This window comes from Candoia aspera, chromosome 1, assembly GCF_035149785.1.
Source record: "Candoia aspera isolate rCanAsp1 chromosome 1, rCanAsp1.hap2, whole genome shotgun sequence".
NCBI classification, from domain to species: Eukaryota; Metazoa; Chordata; class Lepidosauria; order Squamata; family Boidae; genus Candoia; species Candoia aspera.
In genome coordinates, this window is record NC_086153.1 from 314,611,747 (window position 1) to 314,631,383 (window position 19,637).

The 19,637-nt window shown below is 40.4% G+C and overlaps 1 protein-coding gene across 1 annotated transcript in view; it reads left to right on the forward strand.

Annotated features, from left to right (window-relative positions):
- TDRD9 (tudor domain containing 9) overlaps positions 1–19,637 on the forward strand; it is a 94,821-nt gene that overhangs the window by 71,063 nt on the left and 4,121 nt on the right. The window contains exons 23-36 of the mRNA XM_063290390.1: positions 1,205–1,321; positions 2,297–2,404; positions 2,982–3,082; positions 4,422–4,595; positions 5,468–5,579; positions 7,304–7,516; positions 8,374–8,463; positions 8,579–8,839; positions 10,194–10,353; positions 12,433–12,499; positions 13,135–13,244; positions 13,774–13,870; positions 14,194–14,332; positions 16,973–17,091. Coding sequence (XP_063146460.1) covers positions 1,205–1,321; positions 2,297–2,404; positions 2,982–3,082; positions 4,422–4,595; positions 5,468–5,579; positions 7,304–7,516; positions 8,374–8,463; positions 8,579–8,839; positions 10,194–10,353; positions 12,433–12,499; positions 13,135–13,244; positions 13,774–13,870; positions 14,194–14,332; positions 16,973–17,091 — 1,868 coding nt within the window. The remainder of the gene's footprint in view (positions 1–1,204; positions 1,322–2,296; positions 2,405–2,981; positions 3,083–4,421; positions 4,596–5,467; positions 5,580–7,303; positions 7,517–8,373; positions 8,464–8,578; positions 8,840–10,193; positions 10,354–12,432; positions 12,500–13,134; positions 13,245–13,773; positions 13,871–14,193; positions 14,333–16,972; positions 17,092–19,637) is intronic.

Sequence of the window (19,637 nt, forward strand, 5' to 3'; positions counted from 1 at the left end):
TATATTATTTCAGTTAAATTCTATTAAAGTGGAGTATAAAGGGAAAATTACAATTTGTTGACTGAAATGGCATGACAATGCTTAACAAAGCTGCATGTTCCTGCTATAAGTAACTAAAAAGGACTGTTCATGGATACTTCTGAATCATCCTTTGTTACTAAGGTTACTATAGCACTTAGTAGCAGTTGAATTCCAGAAGCTTTAAAGGGTAGCAGGATGAAAGAGAAAATACAGACTGATATTTTTAGGGCTTCCAGTTCCCGCTTCTTGTTCCCCTGATCTCCCCTCTCTCTTCTAGTAATGGAGTGGACTAACAGACTACATGGCCTTTCAACTTACTTTTATATTTCTCTTAACATTCTCAAGTCATATTTCCATATCATAAAGTGGGCAGAAGCATGCTTACGCACAGCCATTTTTGCTTCTTTTGACAATAATTTATTCCTGCAGCAGGCCACATGCTACCCACTGCTTTTTTACCACCATCTGTATGTATTAAAATTTCTCCATCTATCCTGTGTCTTCGGTAAACATTCTGCCAAGATGCACACATTCAACTATTGACTCTAGTTTTTTGCTATGTATCTTCAACTCCATTTTCCATGTCAAACACAATTACATAATTTTCAGACCTACGTTCCATGTTGAATCATTCAGCCTGCATAACTACAAATCATTCATGATCTTAGGTAACAATGCATGATATGCAAACAAAAGTACACGTGCGTTCATGTCCTCAATCAACACACATCTAACCACTATAAGCACACCTTGGATTATTACTGTATACTAAAATGCATGAAACAACCAAGGGGATATCACTTACCTCTACTCAGTGTTGAACTGTTGGCTAAGCATCCTGTTCGTTCTCCATACTTGCTTTGCTTTACTTCCACCACACAAAGCTCATGTTGTACAGTATTCAGCAAAAAACTTCCAAATCATATCACGGAGAACCCCGGATCTTAATGGAAGATGGCTAGGAATTCTGGAAATTACTAACATAACACATCTGGGAGGCACCGGGATGTGGGAAGGCTGCTCTTGGATTACCTCAATCTATTGTACAGATAATACTAAGCAGGTTATCAGCAAAAGCCTAGGACATAAATATGTGAGAATTTGTTTCATACAAGTGTTTTATCTTCATGCACCTTTATTTTTTAGGTCCTCATGTGCTTTAAAACGGTTTTACAATTTTTAGGTGGCTGAATTGTATGAGGAGTTGAAAAAAAGAGTTGGCATGTTCAATATGCACGTCAACACTCATTCTCGCATCATGGATCATGAGCACATATATAAGCAGCGTTTTATTTTGCAGGTGAGAGTTGGTTATATTAGAAATGTTTAAAGGGATATTCAAAATATTCATGAACCTGCTGAGACTTAAACACAGGTTAATTGCAGAGTGTGGCTTTGAGTATGTTTACTACTCCTTTTGTATTGTAATGGTACAGTTTAGAAACACACAGACAAAACTATGATTAAAATAAAGATACATGGATTTTGTGGTCATAATTTTCTTGTTTTTAGACTTTAAATTTGAGCTCTTTATTTGTCTAGATGTGTGTTTGTGTGTGTATGAATGCAATTAACTTGCATGGTTTAGTGTTTTGTACTGTTCCTTTGTTACAGTTATATCCCACTTTTCCTCCCAGGAGCTCAAAGAGCTACATATAGTAGTACTCTCCTCCAGGTACAAAAAGGTCCTTCAATGAGTGGCTGCAATTTTCCTTGGGCTCAGACTTTCCCTGCTCCTAACTGAGACCACCCTTTCCTTGTTACAGATGCCCAAACATCAGACCTGCATCTTCTGCTTAACAATGTGTGCTCCGTAACTGAACGTTGGGTCTGTTACAAGACTTTCACACATGCATACTTACCATTTAGTAGGTGTAGCATGAAACAATGAAACAAGCATCCTCATATTTTAAGGAGGCATTCCAGACAGAGATGTCACCACCAAGTAGGCTCTCTAGGGCACTGGTTCTCAACCTTGGCCAACTTTAAGCTGTGTAGATTTCAACTCCCAGAATTCCCTAGCCAGCATGGCTGGCTGGGGAATTCTGGGAATTAAAGTCCACATAGCTTAAAGTTGCTAAGGTTGAGAAACACTGCTCTAGGGTATTGGGCAGCCAAGGGGATAAAACATACGTAAGTTAGAGGAGCAAAAGCATGGAACTGGGGATGGGAGGGTGGATCACATGATCATATACAAGTAATTGCAGTAGGAAGAAAGGGTTTGCTAAAAGGAAACTGCCCCTTTTACGGCAACTTACTCCCTCTTATTTCTAAGGTGGTAATGGCTGGTGCTTTCTATCCAAATTACTTTACTTTTGGGCACCATGATGAAGAAGTTGCTGTGAAGGAATTGTCAGGCAGAGATCCCAAAACAACGGTGATGGTATGTAAATTAAGTTTTAAGTGGCTCTCACAATGGGTTTGTAAATTTCCACATGGTAGCTGCATTAATCTTTTGTGGCCAATGTAACAAAGAATCTTGTGGCTCTTTAATGTATTTATTATGACATATATTTTCATGGCTACAGCATACATAGCTGCTCCACTTCCCAGTCCATTTCAAGTCCACTAATAGTGGATTAAAAGAAGAATATGTGGAAAGGGCCAAAATCTAGGAGGAATTGAGATTGGGAACAAAGAAAAAAACGGAACCAGTAAAACCTTACATGGGAGCCAAGAGGCAATATATTCTTCTGGTAGGAAGTAGTAAGTACAGAGATGGCAGAACCTGTGATGCTGGTAGAAGGTCGGCCACAGGAGAGAGGAGAGCTAGATTTCACATTTCAGTCTGGAATTAATGTCAGTGACATTTGCCTTGGTAATCTGTCTCAAAATGTATAAATATTGAAGAATGATTTAAGAATGATTTGTGTTATTATTTTTAAAATATTGTTAAAAGCTTGTTTTTAAAATGTCAAAATACAACCTTTCTGAAGGTGCATACTTATTTTTCCTAACAGTTAAAGAATATTCCTCCCTATGGCTTTCTGTATTATAAGCAGCTGCAATCCCTGTTCAGACAATGTGGTCAAGTCAAATCCATTGTTTATGATGGAACCAAGTAAGTGGATTTGCGGGTTTTCACCTTGAGCATTTTACTTGTTTTGGCTATGATCTTCTGACCAGTCAGTGGTAGCCTAGGCAGCTGCACAGAGCTCTGCAGTCCCCCTCCGACCACTAGAAAACCTTGGACTTTAAAGCATACCTTCATAGTCAAAAGCTGTTAGAAATAGGCTTACATTCTTTTTAACACTGAGGGTCTCAAGAAGTGAAATTCTGGACATGAGGTACTAGGGCTGACTTCAAATGGAAATTTGAAGGACAGCAGTACTTTTGTATTTATTTTGGTGGTCTTGGTAATAAGAATGACTTGACTTGTTTCAGGAGCAAGAGAGGTGGAATATTGTGCTGATGGCAGTTCTACCCTTTTCATGACACCTCCCCCCAAAAACCTGCTGTTTGTGGCAGTGTCGGGAGCAGAACCCTAGCAGCATTGTTTAAAGGAAGGATGAAGTTGGAAGGGATAGAGAAGAGGAGCACCACCACCGTCAAGCTCCCTACCCCCATCGGAAGTTATCTGAACTTTTGCCTTCCGAAACAGCTGCCTTAACTAGGGTAAAAGAGTTTCAGGGAGCGGAGTCATCATAGCTCTTCTACATTCATCAGTCTTTCTTTTCCACCCCTCCCAGAATTGTGTCAAACATAAAATCACTTTACCTATCAGCTGGGAATGTTTTGAGAATTCTCAGATCTTTGTATTGTGGTGGTCCTTGTTACTATTACGGCAGGAAACAACAGAAAATAATGAAATACGAATTGCCCCTTTTCTGGTGCCCTTTCCCTTTTGCTTGTTGCTAATTCTCCAGTTTTACAGTAGTTCCATCAGTAGCTAGAAGAATCCTCCTGATAGTCATGCTTTGGTTTTCTGCATTTCCATGGGAATCCTGGAGGATGAAATAGCATCGGGCAACAGCTGATGGGAAAATTCCTCTACGAACAATGTCGTACCTCACTTTACCCTTCATTTCCTTTCCCTCTCTTTCACCATCTGTGAATGGGGTAGGACCTGTTTTCAGTCTAGCCGTTAACAGATCAGCTGGCAACTATTTGTTGTATTTCCCAGCTGAGATGCAACTGTTTTGTGTTTGTGACTTCAAGTTGGGGTGCTTACTCATTGTAGAGTTCGTCTGTGCAGATAGCTTAAAGTGTGCTTGAAGAATCTTGTTGATTAGATTACTGTTTCCTGTTTCCAGTGATGTAGACTAAGAAAGTTGACGTATTTATAGTGTCCTCTTGAAATCATGGTATTGTACAGATCTGAGTAGTAAGTTCATTTTTGCAGTAGTTGCTTAGCTCTAATCCCTAGGATACAATTTTATTCTTAATTTTTTTTAACTTAGAGCTTTTGTAGAATTTTCTCGGATTCCTATGGAATGTTTCAAAACACATCCTGCAGTGTACCTCGCCCTTAAAATGGCACAGCTAAGGATTCCATTTGAACTGAATGTACATTCCCCAGAGGAAATAGAGGGGAAAATGGCCGGAGGAGCCAGCACCATTCTAAGGAGCACGAGGTATGTTGTTAGGAAACTGGATTAGGTTCCTTATCTTCCAGGGAAGCTGTTTTGCTTTAATTCAGCAACGCTTAAGCTGGGCGAAAATATAGTTTGTGGAATTCTAATAAGAAATCAGGTTTAAAAGAAAATTAAAGAAAAGACTGAGTGATGGGGAACTCTGAAATGGAGAAGAGGCCTGCAGTGTCCAAGAACGTGGCAGATGACTTTTCTGCCTGATCAGGCACCTTCTGACACAAATTTATTGTAAGCCCTAATTTATTGTAAGCTGCCCAGAGTCACTTCCGTAGTGAGATAGGTGGTATATAAATTTGATAGATAGATGGATAGATAGATAGATAGACAGACAGACAGACAGACAGACAGACAGAGAAACAGACAGACAGACCGCCCAGAGTCCTTCTTTTGAGGGAGATGGGCAGTAACAAAATTTGAATAATGGATGGATGGATGCTTCCTACTCCAGTTTTGTCTGCACCAGCTCGGTATTTAAAAGTTTGTCAGTAGTCATAGGCAAGAAACAATTCAGTGGAAGGAATGGTAGAATGTTCCATCCTTTACATAGGAACTGAAAGGGCTGCACATCCAGCACAGAAATGCAGAGATACGGTGAAGGGAGTGTGGGGTTCCCCATACTCGCTCTTCCAACCCCCATCAAGCTGGTAAAAGTTTTCGCACGCCTGTAACTCTTACAGATTTATTTAAACAGTTTATCTAAATGTTTTTATCCTGGTAATGGGGATATATATATAACAGGGTCCATGGGCTATCTTTCTGGAATAGCTCCAAAGGTGACTTATTGAAGGGATGCCTTTAGATTGTAGAAGATTAATGACTGCATTTTGTTCATTATGTCTGATATTTGCCTTTAGAGTGAACATTGACTTTCAGAAGCATACTGTGACTCCCATGCAGAAGTTCTGTAATACCTTGGAAAAACTGCAAACTATAAATAGTCTTGATTTATCTATCACTGTCACTGAGGTAGGTGATAAATATATGCGTGTGCATATACCACATCAACTTCAGTTGGGGTGAATTCTAAAAAGGGAGAGATTGGGAACCCACTTTAGGCTGTGAGTGAATTATGAATGAGTTAGTCAGGTGTATAAAGTATGTATGCAAGTATTTTTTATTTCTGATAGCTGACTCTGCTCATAGAGCTAGCAGTTGTAAAAAGAATAAAACTTGAAACAGTTCCAAACCAAAAAGGATAAAATGTAAACACTTACCATATTGTAAAATGAGTTTAAATTATTAGACCTGCCGGAAGGGGAAGATGTTAGCTCCTTTTCTCTAAGCAAAAAAAAAAGGAAGAGGCTGAGTAAAACTTCAGAGGGCTGCATTCCATAGCTTGGGAGTAACAAAGGAAAAGGCCATCTCCTCTATACCTGCCTAATGGAAAGACCTTTGTGTCCAGACAGATTTGTATCCAGGAGAAAAACAGTTTCTTAGGAAACTAATCCTTAAACTGACTTGTGTCAAACTTCATGCCAGGTGCGTTTATAAATTGTGGCTCTCCAGACATTTAATATCTTAATCAAGACTTGATTTGCTTGGCAGAAAGCTCACAGACTCACGTGGGCAAGATACATCTTTTTACTGCAAACAAGAATGAAACCACAGATACACAGAAGATTTGCCTATTTTTGCATAGGCTTGTGAGTTCCAGGGTTTAAATGCTAGACTTTTTCTGCCTGTCTTCTTACGTCAGTGGATATTTGGCTGTTCTCTTGATGGTCTTGGAAGGCATCTGATCTCTGGTGACAAAACACAGCTTCATTAGCTTGTGAATCACAATGCAGGTAGTCCTCACTTAACAACTGCCCTGTTTGGCAACTGTTAGAAGTTATGGCGGTGCTGAAAAAGTAACTTTATGACCTGTCCTCACATTTTTGGCCATTGCAGCATCCCCGCAGGCAAGTGATTGACATTCAGGCACTTCACAGCCAACTTCCAACAAGCAGAGTCAGTGGAGAAGCTGGCAGCAAAATCGGAAGTCACGGTCATGTAATCTCTTGCTTAATGATCATGGGTGATTTGCTTAACAACTGCAGCAGAAGTGAGGTCATAAGTCTGTTGTGGTCATGTGATGACTCGCTTAATGACGCCATCACTTAGTGACAGAGTTGCCAGCCCCAATTGTGGGTCATTAAGCAAAGACTACCTGTAATTTCATTCCTAAAAACTAAGGCCTTAAAACATTGTTAATTTTGCTGAAAAAACAGTGCCCTGACATGGCAATTTAGTTAAAAAACGTTTAAATGTTACAGAAGAACAGAACAGCAAATAATTAGCTCAAAAATAGTCACTTGCAAAATATAAAAACCTGGAATAAATCCTGAGATAAAGGATTTAAATTTTTCCTTTTTTTTTCTTGTCCTGCCTGACTCTGAAACTGTGCTTTAAACTGATTATTAACTAAATCCTGTTGATTAAGAGCAGTTTGAAAATCCAGACTTATTTCTGTGTGTGACTCGGTTATATATGCAGATGTTGCAGTCATGATAAATTGGAGTGCCAGCCATAAATTTGAATGTGCAAATTATACATAACAGAATTTGAGGTCAGATTCCTTAAGGACAGTTTCCAGGAAGGCTTTTCTAGACGTTTCCAGCTTGTGCAGCTGCAAGCATGTCTGTCAGAATGTGGGGAGCGGGGAGGGATGGTGTCAAAGCATGCTACAAAAAGTATCTTACCTTTTTCAGGTTGTAGAGGTTGGACACTTCTGGGGATACAGAATAGATGAAAGAAATACAGCTTTACTGCAAAATCTGTCTGCTGAGATCAGCCAGCTGGAGTTGATCTCTCTGCCTGTTCACCCCTATCCAGACTTGGTTTGTTTGGCACCTTTTACTGACTGGGAAAACAAGAGATACTACCGAGCCCAAGTCCTGTATGTGTCTGGAGAAAGTGCTGAGGTGCTTCTTTTTCAAATCCTTGAGCATGTTCAAGCATAATCATACAGAATGTGTATAGTGTAACAGTTAAACAGATGGCAGCACCTGAAAAAGGTTTGGCCTCTCTGCTTGCATTTTAAAAATACATTATGCACTGCTTTGAGTAAAGGCAATAAAAGCACGGATCTCTTTTGGAAGGGAACAGGAGAGTGACATTTTTAAAAATCCCACTTCTTAATAGCAAGAGTCCACATGTAGTGCTACAGCATGGCCTTCCCAGCTTAGTTCATTTGAGATACGTTGGACAATAAGTTGCATTGTTCTGAGCCAGCAGCAGCCAGCGCACTTGAGGATGAAGGGCTGAGGAATGTATTTACTCCCAGTCACATAAAAATATCTGCCAATACTTGTTATTTCTGTCACTTGCTGGCACTAGCAGGGAGACCATTGAAGCAGCCAGGAGTATCAGTAGATAAACTGTTTTTCACTGTTGCTTCTTTTGGGTGCTGCTTGATTTGGTTTGAGTGTAGGCCATGTTTGAATGAATATTTGGGAAAGAGCAGTCAGATACGATACTGTTTGGGGGAGATGATGGAAAGAGCTAGCTGAAGCAACGATTGGAAATTAAATAGCATACCCCTGTTTTGAATGAAGCAGACCTCAACTTGCACAAGAGCTGGGCATGTTGAGTTAAGCCATACTTTGTAACAAAGTTTAGCTTTATGTGATGTGTGACCCTAGCCGTTGTGGCTTGTAAACCATGGTCTGTACCTTATTAGTATATGTAAGCCAGCTTGCTCTTGCCTGGGGTTGCATTTGTGATCTGTTTTCTTCTAGGTCTTGGAAGAAGTCTCTTTTAATTGCTGTTTATTGTACAGGTGTTCTATGTAGATTATGGCAATAGATCAAAAGTGGCTTTGAACCAGTTACGAGAGATTCCGAGCCACCTTCAAGAGATTCCCTTTCAGGTAAACTTTTTTCTAGTTTTTAATGAATGAGGGGACAGTGCTGTGGGGAAGTGGAGCAGTCAAAGTATTTCATTTTCTTGGAAAATGTATATTTGTTTGGATGTTTTTTGTTCAGGCTCTGGAATTCAAAGTGCGCAGAATGCGTCCCTCTGCACAGTCTCTTGTTTGTGGAGAACAATGGAGTTATGCTGCAAGCCAAAGATTTGCTTCCTTGATCAACGACTGTGCCCTGATGGTGAAGATTTTCTCAATTGTGCATGGCATCTTGCATGTGGATGTGCTTCGATACTCTGGAATTATGGACATTGTGAATATCTGCACCATCCTTATTCAAGAAGGCTATGCTGAACCTGTGGACGACTCTTATGAATCAAAGGTATGAGAGTATTCTCTATATGTTATTTCTGTTAGGGAAAGGATTGGAACTGTAGTTTCTTGAACTTGTAGAAGCAAAAAAGTGAGTTAAGGATGGTTACTGACCTCAAGGCGGCCATCCTTACAAAAGAGCATTGGAAAGACGGATTTCACTGTGAATTAGTTGAGCTAGAATTGATTGGGAGATTTAACATTGATTGATTGGCAGATTTAACATTCTCATGATTTAAGCAGAATGTAAGGTTACTTATTATACTACACAACTCATCAGTATAAGGATGCCTTTATTATATCAATTCAGCTTTGCTAACAGTATCTATTCTGCCTCACAACTCTTTTTCCCATTCTGCCTTCCCTTCCTTTCCTTTCCCTTCCCAACTCTCTGGTAGGTTTTACATATGTGCATGTAAAATTCCTCCATGCATTTGGTGAAAAGGACTGTGATCCATGAAATCTTATAAGATAATACACATGTTAGTTTCTTAAGGTGCCAGCTAGAGAGATGTCTGCTGGTTTTTCCCACAAAAGACCTAATAATTAAATTTAGAAGATACAGGTAGAGTCAGCAGTACATCGGCTTCATGTTTTATTTTTGGAAAATACATTATAAAACAGACATCTTGAGCTGGCACTTTCCTCTGTCTGATGTAGATGCTTCAGCAGATTATTCAGAACCAGGTCAGACTGCAGTTGAGGGTTCCTGTTTCAATGATTTTCAGTGCCCTTCTAAATTGGAGAAGAAAGCTTAGGACCTTGTGTTTGCTCTGCAAGAGCTTTCTGTTCTCTCTGTTCATTTTTTCTTGTATTCTTCCAGCTGGACTTAATAAAACTTGTTGCTTGGGCTTTGATTCTCAAACTTTCTTTGGCACATTTGAGTCTTATACTTTCCCTTATGCGTGAGAAAGAATTTCTCATTTGTCATGAGGAAGGGTGAGGAAATGTCTTCTCCCACCAAAAGGATTAAGAATAAGCCTGTTGAATCCTGTATTTGAAGGGAGCAGAAATAGGAAATGGTCTAGGGTGCTTTTCACCCACTGAAGAGAACAGGCTGGTATAGCAGTGTAACAATTGTTTATTGTGGTGTAGTGGGGAAGGTGATGAGGTGTGACTGGAAAGACTCAGATTCATGTTCGCCCTGAGCCATGGCAGCCCACAAGGTCACTTTGGCCTTGTCTCTCTCTCTCAGTCCATCCTACATCAAGGGAGCTGGTTCTCGGACAAAACTGGAGGAGGGAGTGCTGTCTGGGTGCTTCTCCCCCTCCCAGAAGAAAGGCAGGATATAAATCTATTAAATAATAATTCCCCTTCCTGCCTTTTCACTCACTTTTCAAAATCTTTTTCCCCAATCTCTTTAGCTAAGTCATGAAAATCTCAAACAACTGTTTTCAAAGCCAGGAGAGAGTAAGGGGAACAAATTGGCATCCCCCCAGAAGAGCTCAAGAGAAGAGACTTCCCTGGTTGAAATGTTGGAGAGCTGCTCTGCTAACAGGATTAGTGCCCCAAATTGCAAAGTAAGTTTAAAGGGTATATCTGTTCCCCACTACCTCCCCCATTTCAGTGGTGAGCATTTAATAGCTCACCTGAAGTACGAAATGCTGTTTTCCTTTCTGTTTCTATGAATAGCAAGATTGCTTCATCATTCCGTGTTAAAACCATTGTGATTTTTGTTTTTTTTTCCTCTCCTCATCTTTATAGAAAACGGCTGAAAAAAACCACAAAATACTTTGTACTTATTAAAAGTTAATTTGTGAAGCAGTAGTGTTTGTACCATTAGTTTCTTGCTTGTAGAGAATTAGACAATTTCTTGTTCAGAAAAATGAAGAAGGTGGCTTCTGGTGGGAATGGTGTTCTGAGCGGCTGTGCCGCTGTTTCGGTGGGTGGAGCGGGCAGCGTGGCAGCTTTTTTGGGGGCTCAGGCAGGCTTTCCTGAAGCCCAGAACTGTTCTCCGGATCAAGGAGAACTCTCAGAATCATCCCATTTGTCCTCCAGAATGGTGGCTTGCAGCCAGGAGACCGCAAACAGTGTTTCGTGGTCGACGGTAAGAGCTCCCAGAAGGTGGGGACGTCATCATTTCCAAGCCACGCTGTAGCCTTAAAGGGGCACTAAGAACGGCCACCCCATTTCTAAATCACCATTTTTTTTTAGAGTATTTGTACCCCAAGAGAGGCTTTTTACATCGAGGAGAAGCTGTTTCTCTTGGCGCTTAACATTATTTTTGGGAATACTTTTTAATTTTCTTTACGTTTTGGATTTCATTTTCCTTCCAAAGGAAATTTCAAAGATTAAGTAAATAATTGTCTTCCTGTTACTATATTTTTATTAAATTTGAAGTTGTTATTTATTTATTTATTTATTCAAATTTAATTACCGCCCATCTCCCCCAAAAGAGGGACTCTGGGTGGTTTCGCAGCGTTTTCTTGGCACACTATAGCGGGGTGGTTTGCCATTGCCTTCCCCAGTCATCACCTTCCCCAGCAAGCTGGGTGCTCATTTTAGTGACCTCGGAAGGATGGGAGGCTGAGTCAGCCTGAGCCGGCTACCCGAGAATCCAGCTTCCGCTGGGATCGAACTTGGGTCTCGGGGAGAGTTTTTGGTTACAATGTTGCCGCCTACCACTCTGCGCCACACGAGGCTCTATAGAATAGTGGTAGGAAGGAAATAATTAAATATGTTTTACCTTTTGGAGGGGAGAAAGATGTTTAGGAGGTTTATATGAACGTTTTTCATTTTAATATAAGGGGGAGGAATAATTGTACTTAGTGATTTTCATTATGTGTTAAGTGGAATGACTTATAGAAATGTGGCGTTTTGGTTTAATATAGAGTAAGAGATCGATTATGGAAATCTTGTATATTCTTGATGTTAAAAGTCAGAAGCCACATCTTTCTGTAATTCTAAAAAAAAAATTTCTCTTGTGTTTCTGCACTTTTTTAGTATTTTTTTCTTTTTTGTAGTTTTTTGTTTTTATTGTTTTTATTCTTTCCTTGAAACATAATAAAATTTACTGTAAAAAAAAAAAGCAAAATGTACAAGGCCATGTCTCAGGTGTGGGTGTGACTTTTTCCCCTCTGGGATATTGTGGAGGAGGTTTTGGGAGCCTGCCTTCTTTTCTTCCTGTCTGTTAAATCTTCATGATTTGTTCCAAGAACCGATTTTAGATTTTGGATTAGGAGAGGCTTGTTTCAAAACACCTTGATTAAGATTATCTGCAGTTTAGGATTCACATGTTATTTAAACAGCCTCTTTTTGGCAGTGACCAAAGAGGAGATAGGATATGTGTGGCAAGATTTTCGTATCTCAACCACGATCAAGCATTATATTTTGTGTAAGTCAGCCTTCTGCCTCCTTTTGGGCTGCATGTTAATCCTGTAAGACACAGCTCACAATGCTGCTGTCTTGGGTCCTCAGAAGAGGCTTTTTGTGCTATGTGAGTTACCTTGGGAGAGAAGACAAAAAAATGAACGACTGAATTTCACTTAACTTAGTGAAGACAAATCCCAAAGCTAACAAACTGAAATGTTGTATATGCTTTCTTAATCCCATTCTCTCTCTCTCTCTCTCTCTCCCTCTCTCTCTTTTTCCCCCAAAAGGTAGTACTGCTTGGCCCTTTCAATCCCTACAGCCTAATATTCAGCAGTATGACCAGAATTTCCAGGTTCAGGTAAGATGCTGTTCTACAGTGCTTTGGGAGCAACTGTGAAAGATTATAAACTTCAGGCTTTGCTTTTAGGCCCCCCCAAGGTATCTAGTGGGCCACTGCAGGCTAAGAACACTGCTTCAGATGGACCTTTTGTCCAAATCATTGATTGAGCTAAGGCAGAAAGCAGCACAAACTGTTCTTTGTGATTCTTACTGTCCTGCCCATTCACAACGTTTTATGAAGGGGATGCAGGGTCCAGGTAGCGGCATCTTCAATTCATTTCACCACTCCCATTTTTCTATCTTTTCCTCATTTTTTAACCAATAAAGAAGCAGAGATAGAAAATTTACATGTTTCCCCCCCTCTGGTAGCACTTTGAACCCTGTCTGGAAGCATGCCTCCTTTGTGTTTAGTTTCTGCATTCTGTCTTCTGTGAAGGAAATGGTTGTGAGATATTTCTAGAATGTTCTCTGCTTGTTATGGTTTGTGCAAATACTTGTACTGTATATAGAGGGTTATTTAAATAATTATAGCGGTGTTTATTTTTAAACATTTGAAAAGCTTTCAGTAAACTTAACCAATCGGTCAACAAAATGTTGTAGTCTTGGATTTTTAAAATTTCTCATAATCATGATGATTCTTCTTCCTTTCTCTAGAACAGTCTTGATAGACAAGGAAAGTGTAAACTCTGTTGTTGTTGTTGATGCTCCTGAGGATGCATTTCAACAAATGCTGGTGGCTGCTTCCATATCTGTAAATGCAACAGGTAAAGAATGCTCTGTCAAAGTTGTATACAGGTAGTCCTCACTTAACAACCAGAATTGGGACCGGAATTTTGGTTGCTAAGCAAAGCAGTCATTAAGCGAATCTGACCCGATTGTGCAACTTTTTTGCCGCAGTTGTTAAGCGAACTACTGCAGGCATTAAGCAAACCACGTGGTCATTAAACAAATCACATGGTTCCCCATTGATTTTGCTTGCCAGAAGCCAGCTGGGAAGATTGAAAATGGCAATCACGTGACCACAGGACACTGCGATGGTCATAAACGTGAACTGGTTGCCAAGCGCCCAAACCATGATCACATGACTGCGGAGATGCTACGAGAGTAATAAGTGTGAGGACCAATTGTAAGTTGGTTTTTTCAGCACTGTCGTAAGTCTGAACCGTCACTAAACAAATAGTTGTTAAGCAAGGACTACCTGTACCCTTTTCTGTCTATGCCGTAATTCTGATCATATAGCTGAGTATGTGTGTGATTTTTTTTTTTAAATGTCCATATTAATTTGTTTTTTAGGCTCAACAATGATGCTAAGGGAAACTTCTCTCATGCCTCATATTCCGGGGCTCCCAGCCTTACTGAGCATGCTGTTTGCTCCTGTGATAAACCTCAGGTATGTGAACATTTCCAAGGAAGAATTTGGTGATCACTGTAACAAATGCTTCTACTCTAATTTTTCTTTGCAGCCCGCTAGAAATTTGCTTCATGGGGGGGGGGCAGCGGGGGCTACAGAGGGTAAGGAAAGTCCCACTTCCCTTTGAGGGTCTCCTGGAACCAGTTAAAAAAGCCTTCTGCAAATAGAAGGAGTTCTTCCTTTTGCGGAAATGACATTTGGATGCAAACTGTTATGTCTGTATAGGATCATTATGACAATAGCTATCAGGCGTAGGTGCTATATTTTTCTTACACTTACCATTAATAAACTTGTTTCTTCAGGGTTGATGAAAGCAGGAAGAAATACATCGGTGTTCTATGTGGTTTGGGCTGGAACCAGTCCCTGGGAAGCCCAGTCCTCCAGGACCATGATATGGAACTGACATTTGATGTGCAGATTGATGCAGATGTCATAACACAGGTAAAATGTGCTTCACCTTTTCAGATGTTACGACAGCGTATGATTGGAATGTCATCTTAATGTACTCCCCTAGGTTTCTTGGAATAAATCTGACTTCTTCAGAATTAAGAAATTGTCTGGTTTCTGTGAAACAAGATTGCCTGGTTGTAACTTGCAGATAATTTTGCTTGCTGGATTGTAGGCACAGTCTTATGTGACTATTTTCTAAATCTTAAATCTGCAACAGACAAAGAACAAAGCCATTGTTAAACAAACGATGTCTTAGTTCAGTGCATGACCAGCCAGTTTTTATTTCTCTGTGCAATAGTTTGCTATTGTGTTATGTATTCATTTTGCATGTAAATTGCTTTGCAAAACGATGATGATGAGAGAATGGTGGCATACTAAGGCTGCAAACCTGTAGTTACTCACCCAAGTAGCTCGTTGAATTTTATAGGAACCAGAGAAACTACACATAGTTTAAGTAATATGAATGAGCCTCTGTTCCCAGGGAATCAGGTGAAGCTGATGCTTTTCAGATATATTATTCAGCCTCTAATAGTTTGGAGTCTATAAGAAGTTTTTATTTGGGTTTCTCTTTAGAATAATAATGAAAAAAGGCTAGTGAAAATAATAGTGACCAGGGAGAAACAGAAACCTCTGCATTTCTATGCTACCCATGGAGGAAGCAAGAAAAATGCATATAGCTAACATGATAAGGAAGCTTACTCATCCTGGAGAAATTCTATGCACTGTCCTAAAATTGGCCTAGACAGTCTAGTTGTGATGTCACTTAAATAGTTAAGGCTGAAATTATGCCATTTTTTTCTCCTATTTTTGGGAAATGTGGGGCTTAACAGGCAGAATTGTCCCTAATTTTGGCCTGCTCCTTTGGGAAAAAATGGCTGACATGCTATAAAGTTTCTGCCAGTCTTAAGATATTCATTTTGATTCTTAAAATGGCCCCAAATTCTAACCCTTCTTTTTAAAAAAAAAGCTTCAAGCATTTGGCTTCATCTCTTTGGGGTATCGGCCTCAAAGGGAGTGCTGGGGTGCTAATTCCGGTCTTTCAAGCTGTGTTTTGTTGAGTTTGAATCAGGAAAGCAGCTCAGACCTAACAACTGTTTGGGGATGTCTGCACTATGCATTAAAATCTGTTTAAAACCGATTGACCTTTCAGTTTTCCCAAGACATACAAGTAGCTTATAAAATACTACATTTTTAAAAATTAACATCCCATCCTCCCCAGGCATCATTGCCTGAGGAGGAAGTAACAGTCTGTCTTTCAAATGTTTAACAGCTTCCTTGGCAGATTGCCTGGATCTAATTGATGCTTCCCATTATGTAAACAGGAATGTGGGTATTCTTGAAATCTGTCCTAGGCTACTTGCAGATTACACATTTCTAAAGACCTTTTAGTTGCAAACCATTAAGAAGTATTTAAGAGTGAAAGTGAAAGGTGAAAGGTCCCCTGTGCAAGCACCAAGTCATGTCTGACCCTTTGGGGGGACGCCACTTTTGCGACGAGTTTCAATTAATAGATGTACTGTTAATGTTGGTGGGCAATAAAGCTGGAGTTAGTCTGGATCATCAGACACAGGTGCAGAGAAGTGGGTCTTCAGTCTGCAGTTGCAATGTACAAGTGTGAAAATTGTTATTAGTGGAAAAGCTTGGCATTTGGAAAACATACTTCATTATTCTGAGAATGTTTTGTAATCTAACCACCAATCTGAAATGCCTGAAATATATTGGGACTGTAACTCCCATAGTTCCCAGGGAGTATGACTATGTGCAGTTTGATGGACATTTATGGAAGAAGCTGTTAGTTAATTGCAAATTGATGAAGGTAATATAATTTGTGTTATTATGTATTTGGTATTTTTAGGTTATTTGCATCAATTTAAATCATTTGTGTATTACGATGTAAATTTAAAATGTAAATTATGCACATTATATCAATTGTTCAGCTACAGAAACAAAAGACTTTGTCCATTGTCAAGTCTACTTGAATGGTGGTCCAGAGAATGAAGGTTTAATACATGCAAAGAAAAAAAAATTTAGACCAGTGTTTCTCAACCTTGGCAACTTTAAGATAACTGGACTTCAACTCCCAGAATTCCCCATCCAGCATGGGTGGCTGGGGCATTCTGAGAGTTGAAGTCGACATATCTTAAAGTTGCCAAGGTTGAGAAACACTGGTTTAGACAGTCACTGGAACTGTAATATGATGTATTTAGGTTTTGGCTTAGCATAATGCACAAAGTAGGCCACATCAACTTGTTCAACAACTATGACTTTAAAAATTCTGATTAAGTATTATGTCTGAACCAGGCTCATAGGCTTTTCCTTCATAAGATGGTAACATGAGTTGATTAAATTATATATTCTTACTCTTAAGAGGAACCTGGGTATTCCAAATGCATTGGAGAACAGCTCCCATGATTTTTCTGCAGCCCAACCATTGACTTAGTGGCTGGAGGTTACTGCCAGAGAATCTGAAAATCAAAAGATTAGTAGACTGAAAACTTGAATTTAAAAGTCTTCTAAATGTAATCAAGTAAATGATTTTGTTAGAAGCTAAACAGTTTAATTCATTTTATTTTTAAAAATATAATTGCCAACTGCCACTGTTCTTGTTAAAAAAAATCACTGTCTTCATAGATAAACATTCTAAGGACTTGCATTAACAAATTAGTCTCTGATGGCCCAAATGGCCTGCTGCATTTTGGTCCTGAGAGAATTACACAGTTGCAGAATACAGCTCGCCAAAAGCTTTTAAGGTAAAGTCTCTATTTTTCCTACAGTTCTTTAATAGTTTAAGTTTGTTTCTATTCCTTATAAAACAAATATGGTTGTCATGCCTCTCGTAACAAAAAGGCCCTGTGCTATAATTGGACATCCTCTAAACACAGAGGAAAATGCAGAGGGTTGCATCTTTATATAAAGTCAAAAGAAAGCTCTTTGGAAATTTAGCCAGTTTTTCCCCAGGTTAGCCTTGAGCCAAAATACTCCAGCTCCCCATTTCCTGTAGTAAATTGTACAGGAGGGGGTTATGGGCATTCACAGGAGAGATAAATGATGAAATGAGTTCTGACATCATGATGCAAACTCTGCCCCTTTTGTGCCTCAGATGTCGTATGGAAATACATAAGGCGTAGAGCTTGCATTGTGATGTTGTGACACATGCTTTGTCATTTTAACAAAAACTTGGCTTGCTGCAGATGACACTGGAGGGGGCATTCAATCATTATGGTGGAAGGGACACTTAACTAGGGTCCTTCCAACTGGAAGCCAGAGCCTGTCAGCCTAAATCAAGCCTAGTGAAAGGTGAAAGGTCCCCTGTGTAAGCACCGAGTCATGTCTGACCCTTTGGGGGGATGCCGCTTTTGTGACGTTTTCTTGGCAGACTTTAGTGGGGTGGTTTGCCAATTCCTTCCCCAGTCGTCACCTTCCCCAGCAAGCTGGGTACTCATTTTACCGACCTCGGAAGGATGGAAGGCTGAGTCAACCTGAGCCGGCTACCCAAGAATCCAGCCTCCGCTGGGATCAAACTCAAATTGTGGGGAGAGTTTTTGGTTGCAATACTGCCACCTAGAGGAAGGCTGCTTCAGCAAAGGATCGTTACCTTGTCGTGGTGCTGGAGCTTGAGCACCTCAATGATGCCATGAGCTAAACCGTGAAGGGCCACCCAAGACGGGAAGGTCATGACAGAGAGGTCAGATTAAATGCAATCCCTGGGGAAGGTAATGGCAACCCACCCCAGTATTCTTGCCGTGAAAACTCAATGGATCAGTACAACCAGAGATATGTCAGTATACCATCGGAAGATGAGACTCCCAGGTCGGAAGATGGTCAAAATGCTACTGGGGAGGAACAGAGGATGAGCTCAACTAGCCCCAGACGTGATGACGCAGCTAGCTCAAAGCCGAAAGGACGGCTAGCGGCCGACGGTGCTGGCGGTGAACAGCGAATCCGATGTTCTAAGGATCAACACACCATCGGAACCTGGAATGTAAGATCTATGAGCCAGGGCAAATTGGATGTGGTTATTGGTGAGATGTCAAGATTAAAGATAGACATTTTGGGCATCAGTGAACTGAAATGGACTGGAATGGGCCACTTCACATCAAATGACCACCAGATCTATTACTGTGGACAAGAGGACCACAGAAGTAACGGAGTAGCCTTCATAATTAATAGTAGAGTGGCTAAAGCAGTGCTTGGATACAATCCAAAAAACGACAGAATGATCTCAATTTGAATTCAGGGCAAGCCATCTAGCATCACAGTGATACAAATATCAGCACCCAACCACAGATGCTGAAGAAGCTGAAGTAGAGCAGTTCTATGAGGATCTGCAGCACCTACTGGACAACACGCCTAAAAGAGATGTTATTTTCATCACGGGAGACTGGAATGCTAAGGTGGGCAGTCAAATGACACCTGGAATTACAGGTAAGCATGGCCTGGGAGAACAAAACGAAGAATCTGTATAACGATTAGCAACAGTAAGAACAGACCACGGAACAACGGACTGGTTTAAGATTGGGAAAGGAGTACGGCAGGGCTGTATACTCTCACCCTACCTATTCAACTTGTATGCAGAACACATCATGCAACAAGCTGGGCTTGAGGAATCCAAGGCTGGAGTTAAAATTGCTGGAAGAAACATGAACAATCTCAGATATGCAGATGATACCACTTTGATGGCTGAAAGCGAAGAGGAACTGAGGAGCCTTATGATGAAGGTGAAAGAAGAAAGTGCAAAAGCTGGCTTGCAGCTAAACCTCAAAAAAATTATGGCAACCAGCTTGATTGATAACTGGCAAATAGAGGGAGAAAATGTAGAAGCAGTGAAAAACTTTGTATTTCTAGGTGCAAAGATTACTGCAGATGCTGACTGCAGTCAGGAAATCAGAGGAGGCTTAATCCTTGGGAGAAGAGCAATGACCAATCTCGATAAAATAGTTAAGAGCAGAGACATCACGCTGACAACAAAGGTCCGTATAGTTAAAGCAATGGTGTTCCCTGTAGTAACATATGGCTGCGAGAGCTGGACCATAAGGAAGGCTGAGAGAAGGAAGATCGATGCTTTTGAACTGTGGTGTTGGAGGAAAATTCTGAGAGTGACTTGGACTGCCAGAAGATCAAACCAGTCCATCCTCCAGGAAATCAAGTCAGACTGCTCACTTGAGGGAATGATATTAAAGGCAAAACTGAAATACTTTGGCCACATAATGAGAAGACAGGACACCCTGGAGAAGATGCTGATGCTAGGGAGAGTGGAAGGCAAAAGGAAGAGGGGCCAACCAAGGGCAAGATGGAT